The sequence below is a fragment of the Medicago truncatula genome, unplaced genomic scaffold, assembly GCF_003473485.1.
Source record: "Medicago truncatula cultivar Jemalong A17 unplaced genomic scaffold, MtrunA17r5.0-ANR MtrunA17Chr0c02, whole genome shotgun sequence".
NCBI lineage: Eukaryota > Viridiplantae > Streptophyta > Magnoliopsida > Fabales > Fabaceae > Medicago > Medicago truncatula.
The window spans coordinates 30674-43273 of record NW_024340361.1 but is presented as its reverse complement, the minus strand read 5'-3'; the positions used below and the strand labels follow the sequence as shown (position 1 = coordinate 43273).

Sequence of the window (12600 nt, the reverse complement as noted above, 5' to 3'; positions counted from 1 at the left end):
AAAACATCAAATAACAACAATAATATCAATTGAGCAAGAATCAAATCTCAAATTAACCATAACTTAGCAAAATTCACCAATTGAGCACAATTTTCACAACTTATCATTTTTACATATTTGAACATGTAATTTCACCAACAATCATACAATTATCATCAATTCATGCATACAAACGTAACATCACAGTAAGAGCACGAATCTAGCATGAATTGTTCATCAACCCATTTTCATACAACATGAGAAAATGCAAAATTACATGATTATGATAAAGACTAACCTCCTTACCTTAAATGAAGATTAGACCAAACCTAGGCTTCAATTTAGCTCCTAAGCTTTCCCAATTGGATTCTTCAAGTTCTTCTCTCCAAACCCTTATCTTCTCTTCCCACTTTCTCTCTCTAGAAATGTTTTGTGAAATGAAAATGATTTGGTTCTTCTAACACTACCCTAGTGTTATCTCTACTAATGGGCTTAACTTAGTTTCTAGTGGGCTTAACCCATTTCTATTCAAACCAAAAATATTACTACACTCCAAACGATATTTTAATTAATAACGGTAAAATGTCACTAACGGTAAAATCTCGACTTTCTCTAGTACTTAATGAAATAACCATTCTCACTAATTACTAAAAGCAATTCCCACTAAAAATTATAATTTTACCCATCCTCACAAAATTACCAAAATACCCTTCTAATACGGTAATCCACGTAAATGCACCCGATGACAATTAAATACACACAAGCACAAATAATCACACACAAACACATAATAAAAGTAATTAAAATAAATCTAGCTAAAAATCGGGCTGTTACAATATGCACTTATGGACACATAAATGCATGTGGTACCAAATCTCAACAAGGTCGTCACCTCCGATGGACAAGTCAACATCGCATGTAAGGCTCACCTCTGCCTTACAATAATCTCGAAGTAAAAGAGTCATCCCTTTTACAGCAACAACGACTATGATGCATGGACATGTGTAAGAACTCGATAATGCGACAACAATTCACAATCTCAACTCAATATATAGGACGACACCCAATTATATTGATTATCTCCACAACATTGCATTATCAAGAAAACATGCCCACACAAATAAATCATAGTATTCACCATCACACATCAACATGATTATCAATAATCAACAATGTCATTCAACATCAACTATATCATATAGTTTCACCATTCCAAACAATTCTCATATCCCAAGTAAGAGAACATACAACATCTCATGACAAATATCATATCCAACATATAACCATTCAACATCAACTATCACATATAGTTTCACCATTCAAGCATTCCTTACATTCTAAGTAAGATAGCATACACATCTCATGATAAACATCATATTCAATACAATCATTCATTCAAACAACTTCACTTAGTCATACAAGAATTATCTCAATAACTCACAAGACAATTTGCTTAAGAAACATTTCCAACAAAAATCTAAATCATGTGGCAAACGGCCAACATTGACAATTTTTAAAGCTAGGCAACTTATTTAAGTTTGAAATCCTACAATTCAATCTTAATCAATCATGTAGTCAAGGACTCAAGCCACTTACAAACTATTATAAATTAGTTCAAAGGATAGCTTAAGTTCGTATGAGAAAAACCAAGACAAAACGACATTTAGCTAAAAACCCGTTTTCACCGATTCAACTCCGCCCGAAATATTTCTTAAACCATCAACACATTCACATTCCCAAATACATAAATGCATACTCAATTATTCACTCTAAGTACTTCATTAAACACAATATCAAGTTTGGAAAAGTTCCACGGCTCATAGAGAAAGTTATGATAAGTTTTCACAAAAATCCACATGACCCATGTGTAGTAATTTAATCATATCTCAAGTTCTAAAAATCATTTGGACGTCAAACCAATGCCATTAGAAAGGTAACAAAATTATCTACAACTTTCATGTTTACACCAAAGTCCAATTCAAAACATAAACGTGTGAAAAAGACACAAGAACGCGAAATCAAAAATGTTGTCAAAAGGCATTTCTCTTAAGCGAACGATTCTTCGCTTAAGCGAACTGCTTACAGTAGTTGTTCGCTTACAGCTCGCTTCCGGTTTGCTTAAGCGAACAGTCATCATTTCTGCATAATTTTTCACGGGTTTGAACCATTTTTCACCCCAAAACCCAAATTTTGATCCCTCAATGCCCAAATGTGTTTCCATAACATGTTTATAGGTCAATATGACTAAAAAGACTTACAAAGACACAATCAAACTTGAAAACACTTGACATTTGAGCTAACTCTTCATTTTCACCAAAACAATTCAAATTCTCATCATCAATCCATGAATATGCATACCCAAGCAATTATTCATCAATCATAATATCAAATAACATTCATAACATCATTTGAACAAGAATCACAACTCAAATTAACAACAACTTAGGAGGAATTCACCACTTTAGCACAATCTTCATAACTTATCATTTTTGCATATATGAACATGTAATTTCACCAACAATCATACAACTAACATCAATTCATGCATAGAAACATAACATCACAGTAAGAGCACGAATTTAACATGAATTGTTCATCAACCCATTTTCATACAACATGAGAAAATGCAAAATTACACATGATTATGATAATAACTAACCCCCTTACCTTTGAAGTTGATTATCCTTAATCCTAGCTTCAATTCAGCTCCTAGTCACCCACTTGATTCTTAAAGCTTCCCTTCAACCCTCTTGTTCTTCTCTTCTCTCTCTACCTCTCCTTCTCTCTATGAAAATTGTTTTGTGAAAATGAATACAATTCTAAGACAACCCTAGTGTTATCCCCCTTAATGGGCTTAACTCAAAATGCTAATGGGCCTAACCCATTCTAACACAATTCAAAAGTTTCTATACACTCGACGGTAATTACTAACGACGGTAAAATATAACCAACGGTTACTAACGGTAAAAACTAATTACTAGACTAGTAACTTAGTAAAATAAGGGTTCTCACTAATTAATAAAATTATTCTTACCAAATTACCATTCTACCCTTATCCGCCAAATGACCAAAATACCCTTCTAATACGGTAATCCCCTTAAATGCACCCGATGACAATAAAATACACACAATCACAAATAATCACATAATAAAAGTAATTAAATAAAACTAGCTAAAAATCGGGCTGTTACAGTTATCATTTAATCTTTAATAAGCATCTTCAGGCACTCAAAAACATCTAAGGTTCAACTCAAAAGTCAAAATTACGAAATCAAGGTTGCTCACTGGTTGAGCTCGCTAGGCGAGTACATCTGCTCGCTGTGGCGAGCTGCAAAGTGCAACTCGCGAGGCGAGGGAAGGTTGCTCGCGAGGCGAGCAATGAAGTTCATCACTCGCCGTGGCGAGGATCATTGCTCGGGAGGTGAGCGATAAATTTCGCTACGGGCAGAAGTGCAGTTTCACCTAAAAATCATCAACTCTCATGGTTTTAAGCCTAATTTCGATCCCAGAATTCATCTTAATCATTATCTAGGGTCTAAGGACAGTTTATACCTCAATCAAACAACTTATCATCATTGGATCATCAATTTCATCTATTAACCCTAATTTCATAAACTTCTTAATTCAATCCTAACTTGTTAATTTGATTATCAGAATTACATGGATTAATAAAACTGAATCGTTAGTCTCACCTTACCTTAATTTGAAGAAATCGCAGCCCTCCTCTTGTCTTCTCCCTTCTTTGGCTTTTTCTCCCTTTTTCCAAAATTTGATCGTACGTACGTTATGTTCTTTTTTAACTAGGTCTTTCCTATTTATATCCCCTCCAACCATCTTATCTTATTTCACTTTCTCCCCCAAAACTCTCTAAAATCTCAAAACAGCCCCTAACTAAATATTTTATTTTATTTTCAAATCTTATTTTATTAAACAAAAAAATAAGTCCCATCTCCTCATAAAAATCGTCACATCACATAAATCATCTAAAATCATCGGAAATCATCTAAATCATCATAAATCACACATATATTATATAAATATAATATAACTCGTCTAGACTCAATTAAATAATTAATTAATTAAAAGTGGGCGTTACAGGGAGGCTTTTTAGTGGCTTGAAGGTTGAAGTCGCTTTGAGCGGAGAAGACAAAGTCAGAGCTCATTGCACTCATTGTAAAATTAATGATTGAAATGGTCGTGAAGCTGTAACAAGCATAAAAAAAATCACTTTAATAATTTTTAAGTGTTTATTTAAGATTTATAAAAAAGAAATTACCAAAACAAATATTTTTGACTTTATAAGGAAAAACTATGTTTTTGAAAAATAAATATTTTCTTAACAAAAAAATCAGTTTTTTTTATTTATTTTGGTAGTGTTTATTTCAGAATTTTTTTAAAAAAATATTTTGTAGCACCCGTTTGTTTCAAGTTTTTATTTATTAAAAAAATAATTTTTTTTTTCATTTTTAAGTGTTTGTTTAGGATTAAAAAAAAAGTATTTTCCATGTGTTTTTAAGCAAAAGTTGATGTGAGAAAAGCAATTTTCCAGACCCAAATGCAGTTATAAAAGCCAAGGCCCATATCTATACTTGTTGCCTACTCATTCTTCCCTGACTTATAATATCTACGCTCAGTTGAACACAACACAACACAACACTCGCTCATATTCCTTCTAATTCTCAGGTTAAATTTTCCTTCGTTTTTCCCATTACTTTCTCTTGTTTCTAACAGATCGATAGCCATTACTTTCTACGTTTTGTAAAAGAACATGTGTTTTTGATTGTGATTGTGATTGTAGGGTTGTTTGTGAGGTATATCATCAAATCAAATCAAATCATGGGAGATAGTCAATACTCGTTTTCTCTTACAACTTTTAGTCCTTCTGGTAAGCTTGTTCAGATTGAACATGCTTTAACTGCTGTTGGTTCTGGACAAACTTCTCTCGGTATCAAAGGTAATTCATTCATTCATTCGATCTGCTTTTTTCCCTCTTTCTTCCTCATGTTTTAGGGTTCCTTTTTTCAATCACTTTTATTTTAATGTATTAGTTTAAGGAACATTATACACTTGTATTATTGATTTTCTCTATGATGGGGACCAATACGCTACTAGGGTTTAAGGATTTAGATTGTAAATTTCGGTAATATCTGAATAGTTTACTCTTTGATGTAAATATCTTGGCTGTGGTACCGAGGCTTCTAGAGTTTTTATTTCTTTTCAATTAGTCAATTTTAATTCTACCTCTTCAAATTTGCGACCCAATGAACAGGAAGATTAATGTTCTAAATCCAATTCAAATCTGTAGTTATTAAAATTGTTGCATAAGGGCAATGAACAATTAACAGATATCTATCTGTGACTATTTTCTATGGTAAAATTAAAATATGGGATAAAACAGTAAACATGCACTTGAAAACAAATCCACAAATCAAATCAGTGGACTATATTTCGGTACAGTTTGTTCTCGTATTCCTTTTCCGAGTTCACTTTATCTCGGTACTGGCTTTTTCATTATTAGAAGCATGGGCAGGGTTTTAATTTTTGAGGATGATTTCTTTATTGTAATATTAGCTGCAACATGTGTTTGTTTGTAACTATATACTTGGTTCTTTTGTAACTATTTTTGGTTCTTGCAGCTGCAAATGGAGTTGTCATTGCCACAGAGAAGAAACTGCCATCTATATTGGTTGATGAAGCATCAGTAAGTTGCTTTTTCTTTGATCAATTTCTGTACATTATTAGTGAAATAAAAATCTGAAATTGTCCACTTCAAGATTGTATCCAATTTGGTTGTGCTATTGTTTTCTGCATCCCCTTTAAATTACTCAACATCCTTATCTAATTTTTGTTAATTTTGGTTTATCTAATAATCCTTCTCGGCTTAGTATTTGAGAAGTATTTGCAAAGTAGAAAATGTTCTTATATCGTGATGGTTAAGGATATTTGAAAGTATGGCTATTGATAGAACAAACTTTTATCTAGTTTCCGCAAGTTGTTTGTGGACTTTCTTTTATAAATGAGCTATGTAATATTTAGTTCTTCACTTGATTAATTCTGAGATTTCATATGACTGCAGGTCCAGAAAATTCAGTTATTAACACCAAATATAGGTGTTGTATACAGGTTTGTTTCTTACATGTTTCAATCATTTAAAACATGTTTGTATGGCATTACTATTTCTTTATACAGTGGTATTTGCTTCATATTATGGCACTTGATGGTTGAGTTTTGAATATGTTCTTAAACACGAGGTGCTATTGAAGTTTCTGTTAGGAACCCAGACAAAATGAAATGAAAGAAAAATAGAAAGAATGAAAATAATAGAAGTGTATTATTGAAAACTAAACACATAGCTGAATTATATCCAAGGGTTTTCCCTTCACAAACGGTCCCTCTTTCGTCTACAAACACTCAGAAGTACTTGATGAATCATCCAAACTGATTCCCCCTATTTATCTAACCCATCACCTTCTAATCCCTTCTAACTGCATAATTAATATTACTAATAGACTAACTGACTTTGTTCTAACACAATGATACATCCTAACAGTTTCCTAGGTACAACATCAGTCGTGATGGGTGGAAAGGCAGCCTAAGGGAGTTGAGTCAACCTTTTTTTGGGAAAAATAACATTATGTATAGAATGAAAATATGTGGCATGTTTAAAACTGATTAAATATTTAATAGAAGAGAAATATATATTTCATAAAAGACATACGAAAAGTGTTGTCGTTGGCAAAGCGTTACTGATGCAATTTGTGAATGTACTTCGAGCATATGTGCATGTGGGCATGAGGCAGACTGATAGTATTTAGTGTTAAGATATATATCAATAGATCATTCATCGATGGCTGTTTTAGGATATCAATTGATTCTAAATAAAAATGTTTTATTTGCTCTAACGTACAACCTGTTGACCATTGACATTACATTTTTCGGTTGGGTGTACCCGAGTAACTACTTGAAACAGTTTTTACAGAATAAACAACAGATGAATCTTGAAAGCTATATTCAATATTTTTCTATATTTTCATTTTAACTCCTTGTAGGAGATAAACTATTGAAAGAACATGTTTTCTGATGTTTATTTTGTGTGTGAAGCTTCATTTAATGTCTATTAGCCTACTTTTTTCCATTGCTGTGGAGCTTTTAGTATATGACAGTGGTTAATTTTGCTTAGATTATTTTCAAATATTGTATTTATTGACATCAATTTTGTTTTTGTTCAGTGGCATGGGTCCTGATTTCCGAGTTTTGGTTCGAAAAAGCAGGAAACAGGCTGAGCAGTATCACCGATTGTATAAGGTACATCATACTATGTATTGCAATATTTTTTCTTCCTGTTCTGCCTATGTTTGTATTAGAACTGAAAATATGTTTATTATATCATATTATGTTGTGAGAGTGTACATTTATATAGGTAGGAGTCTGCTAGTTAACCCCTAATTAATAAGGAAGATTAATCAATACAATCAATACAATGACTAGTGGAGTTAAAACTAAATAGTCACAACTTTTCAATATCTCCACTAAGTACTTGATTAATTATTCTTTAGTTTGGTCTATATGATTCAGTTACAATGTTTTCACCTGTACTTTGGAATTTGATATTGGAATGGATTTTATCATTTAAATTTTACTTGGTAACATGTACATATGTAGTCTGCCTATTACTTTATTCTTAGTTATTCTTAGTTATTCTTGTGACACATTTCCTTTTCTACCATGGGATCTTAGTTATTCTTGTTGCAGACTTGTAGGATGCATTCTGACTGTTGCTTGTTATACATCGATTACATGTTCCTTAGATCTTTCCTTTTTCTTTTTCTGGATTTAAATTTTACTTGGTAACATGTACATATGTCGTCTGCCTATTACTTTATTTCCTATTGCTTGTAATGAGTTAGGACATATTTCCTTTTCTACCATGGGATCTTAGTTATTCTTGTTGCAGCCTTGTAGGATGCATTCTGACTGTTGCTTGTTATACATCGATTACATGTTCCTTAGATCTTTTACTTTTTCTGGATTGTGCCAAGTACTTTTTAATTGTGTTTGTTGAAAAATACACAGTTTATGCTACTGATAATGTTGATCTTTATGAATATGCATTTTCTAGTCCAGTTGTCTTTTCTGTTATCTTTTGGTTTTCTATTATAGATCTTTTGTTAAAAATAGACTGTCTGATACTATAAGTGAAAATTGCAGGAACCAATCCCTGTCACTCAACTTGTAAGGGAAGTTGCTGCTGTTATGCAGGAATTTACTCAGTCTGGGTAATTATTAATTTCTTCAGTGTCTTTGCTTTCAGAAATATTTTCACATCTGAACTTTACCATATCTACTCCCAGCATATAAGTTTATGTTATGTACGTATGTCATCCCTCCCATTACAGAAAATAAAATAAAAAACTAAGATAGAGAGAGAGAGAGAAATAATGTGTAATTCAGGTAAAGTTGGTGTTTTATCCTCATCAACTTTGAGTTTTTGGTAAATTTCACAACTTATAAGAAAATAAAATTGTCAAAAGCATTTACTCCAATCAATATGAAGTACCCATTGTGATGCTTTTCAAAGTTGATGGATATTAATTGTTATAATCAAATTAAATGTCGAGGGATCGTTTCACAAACCTTGATTATCATATGTTAAGGGAAGTTTGAAATGAGTTTAAAAGGTGTCTGACTCTGAAACTTGTACATTTTCCTTTCTGAAAGAACTTGTATTTGGGGATCTATTAATAGCAGCATTAGTTAATTTTTATGCAACTGTTGGGAACTCTTAACTGTTTTAGGTAAACATTTTGTTCCTATTGGAATTCCATAATGAACCCCTAAATATAAAATGCAACAAACTTAGTTGGATCCTCCGACTTTTTTTATACACACAATTTTCTTTTTCTTTCCATTTCTCCCCTTTGTTATCATTTGAATATTAATATTTCTTTTTTTTTCCCTGATAGTGGTGTTAGGCCATTTGGAGTGTCCCTGCTTGTTGCTGGGTTTGATGATAATGGACCACAACTATATCAGGTATGGCATATGGTGTACTTAGTAATTTGTATTGTGTTTGATTAGTTTGCACTAGAATTTTTTTCTTCTTGCTCTAGAATTGTTTAAAGTCACTGTAGTTTTAAGAGAAAGAGAAGGGAAAATTGAAGGTTGTTTTTGGTGCAATTTGTTTTTGCTGTAGGTAGATCCATCAGGTTCATATTTTTCTTGGAAAGCTTCTGCTATGGGGAAAAATGTTTCTAATGCTAAGACATTTCTTGAGAAGAGGTATGCTTTCACATTAACGATGGCAATGTTTTAGGCAAATATGCGGATTCTATCAATGTATAATATCTATGTCTGCTGTGTCCATTATGCGGGTTGAAACTTTATTTTAGAGATTAATGTAATGATATGTTTCTGTTTGATGTTAGTATCGTTCAGTACAGATAAACCTCGACATCTCTATCAATTCACTTTTTTTTCACTTTTTTTCCTTGACTGTCCAATTGTAGATACACTGATGATATGGAGCTTGATGATGCAGTCCACACAGCCATATTGACTCTGAAGGAAGGGTAGGAAAATGCCGTTTAACATTTATGCATTAAAAAGCCTTAATGAAAATATCATATTTAATTCTTAGAATTGATTAGGTTGCAAAAAACCAGTTTTTTTGTGTGTTTATTTCTCCGTTTAATCAAGATGTTTCTTCCTGTCAGTTAGTGTATGATAAATTCCATGTTTCAGAATTATAAAATGGAGAAGGAAAATGCATCTAAGATTGGCTTCTTGGTTCCACTGAAAAATAGAGGCTATTCTTATCTAGTGTATCAAAGAATTTTTTTTATTAGTGATTGATCTTGGCATTTACCAAAGGCACATCCCTCTAAAATCATCATGAGCTGCCTTTATGTTAGCAAGACTCCAAGCTTGTTGGATTAGGAACTTGAAAATGACAGCGAGTGATTACTGTTCTTGTTTCCCTTCATTGCCATTTTTTATGTTGTTTGTTTCCTCTTTCTTTTTAAATCTTGTCTGCTATACCAAAAGAAAAAAATATCCGGCCTTTGTTAGTCTTTGAAACTAATCCGGCTTTTGTTTTTCTTTTGTTGGCATTTTCCAGGTTTGAGGGACAGATCTCAGCAAAAAACATTGAAATCGGCATCATTGGTGCAGACAAAAAGTTCAGGTGCATACTTTGGCTGACTTTTCTGTCATGTTTTTCCCCGTATTCAGTATTTGTTTATTTGAACTTTGTATCATCTGGTTTCTTTCATCGATTAAATTGAGCTAAAAATTATGCTATGGGTTATCTAATCTGAATAATTAAAAGGTATAAGTTTGAGGCATATGGGTTAGGACTGCGAAATGGAATTTAGCTACTGAAATGAATATTATGGTGTGTTTGTTAGAAATTTGCACCATGGTCAAAGCTTAGATCAAGTCCTTTGGGTGTTTTTTGGTTTTGTTATTAGTTTAGTTTTGAAATGTTTAAAAACCAAGACCATATTCAATTTTGTGGTTTTCACTTTCAATAATTGCTGTGAAGTTATAAATTCTTGGGACCCCGTTGCCCGACAGTCTATATTATGTTTTTTGAAATACCATCCACTTTAAGTTTGTAACCATGTTGCATGCTCCATTCTCATCTACGTGTGGTATCCTCCATTGTTGTCAAATACCCCTTCATCTTGTATCTTGTCATCATGTTTTGAAATCAATGACATGTATATATTATTTTTTTCCTTTAAATTATGCAACATATATTTTTAATGGAGGCTAATTAAAACCAAGAAAGATATTCACATATATGTACATTGTTCGACAAACTTGATCCCAAAAATATTAAGAATCTAATCTGAGTTTTTTGTTTTACCAATGCAAATGGATAACTTCCCAATGCATTTTGTGAGTAGCAAGTTTCTTTTTCTTATATTTTGCTGGTGGGGTGGCATTGGGGCATAAAAAACCAGTAAGCTCAAGTTTTTGTTTTTAATACCTGATTTGGTAACTTAATAGTTTGTTAATTATATTGCAGGGTATTGACACCAGCTGAAATTGATGATTATTTGGGCGAAGTAGAATAAATCTGCAAAGAAGAATCCAATGTCCCCAAAGTTGGTGTTTATTTCATAGTTGAGTTTAATTGAATTTCAAGATGGGTTGATGAATGAAGACTTGTGATGGCACTGGCAAATTTGTGAGCTACTCTTGTGGTGGCCAGCAAGCCTTCTGAAAAACTTTTATCCAAAGTCATCAGAATTACTATACCCTAGCTTGTTTAAATATAATATGACAATGGCCTTTAGTGAACACTAATTTATTTATTTTTCCTTTTATTATCCGATTGCACCTTATTTATATGTGATGAATTGGGGATCTTAGATCAATATTTCCTTTTCAAAGAGCATGCATATTCTATCTTAGCATCTTGTTTTGTGAACATAGTACTAAGTGGGGGTGAAGCTTCTCTAAAGCGATCAATTTACTTTAGCGTACATTGAGTAATATCAAATGTCAATAAGCAAATTATTGGTTGATATTACATGAACATACATAATCGATGACATGTGGTAAAAATATCAACTCTTATTTTTCTTGAACATCTACTCAATTTAGGGAAGCCAAATCCTCCAAAGTGAATCTTTTCGTTTTAGAGAATAAAGTGACCTCATTCTCTCATTAAGGTTTCATCGCTTCCTATTGATCAATATTTGGATCTTGAAAAATAACTGAGTGTTCAAAATAAACTAATTGTCTAGATCTATTTGCTAAGCTGATCATGAATGGGTTATATTTTCAATGAATTACAAGTTCAACTGTAGTTTACTGCCTTTTCCAAGTGTCAAATTCATGTTCTTATCTTATCTATATCTATGATACTATATTAAATTGGTCCAGCCACAAAAAAGGTTTTAGCTTACCCAACACAATATTATTTGTTAACCTCCAACTTAATAATGTTTAGTCTGTTTTTATCATTTTGCCCGGCAGCATATAAATGGAATATCATCAATATTATCACATGAAAATTAAGAATGGGGCTCGTGTGTAACAAATCTCTAGTATAATCTGTTAGAAAAACTTCTCACTTCAATATAAATTCGAAAAAAAAAAAGTACTAATTTGGTGTAGTTCGAAAGTACCCTCTTGAACAGTATATGTCGTCCGGAAGGAAAGTATCATTCAAATTCAACCTGCCTTCGCTGTCTCTTAAATGTATGGTTGGCTCGTGGCACGATCGGCAATGCCGAAAACCCAGGGTGACCTATATCTTATGTGGATTCACTGCAAAATTATATCTGGATGTGAGTTTGCAACCTCAAACGACAAACCAAACCAAACACTCAGTTCAAGCCATTAACATAATGTGACAAGTGAATTTATTAACAAATTTATAGGTAAACTGGATTGATGATTATTTTTTGCTATAGGTAACTGTGTATCATGGTGACTGTTGAATACTTTTTAAGAAAAAATATAGAGAAAATTAACAAAATGCTTATAAAACAGTGAAATGGTATTTCTTGAAGTACAAAAGTTTATAAATATCTATTTATTTCACAAAAATGACCATATGACCATTAATTTACTAATTTAAAAAACAACTTTATCGAGACCCTTCAA

General features: G+C 32.3%; 1 protein-coding gene across 1 annotated transcript; it reads left to right on the top strand.

Annotated features, from left to right (window-relative positions):
* Positions 1-4564: 4564 nt before the first annotated feature.
* On the top strand, positions 4565-11378 carry LOC25480527 (proteasome subunit alpha type-2-A). Its single transcript, XM_013587017.3, has 11 exons — positions 4565-4662; positions 4778-4933; positions 5616-5680; positions 6056-6102; positions 7209-7284; positions 8188-8255; positions 8943-9012; positions 9173-9258; positions 9486-9548; positions 10097-10162; positions 11012-11378. Exons 2-11 carry the CDS (start codon positions 4816-4818, stop codon positions 11058-11060), a joined length of 708 nt encoding a protein of 235 aa, XP_013442471.1. The 5' UTR covers positions 4565-4662; positions 4778-4815; the 3' UTR covers positions 11061-11378.
* Positions 11379-12600: the final 1222 nt, after the last annotated feature.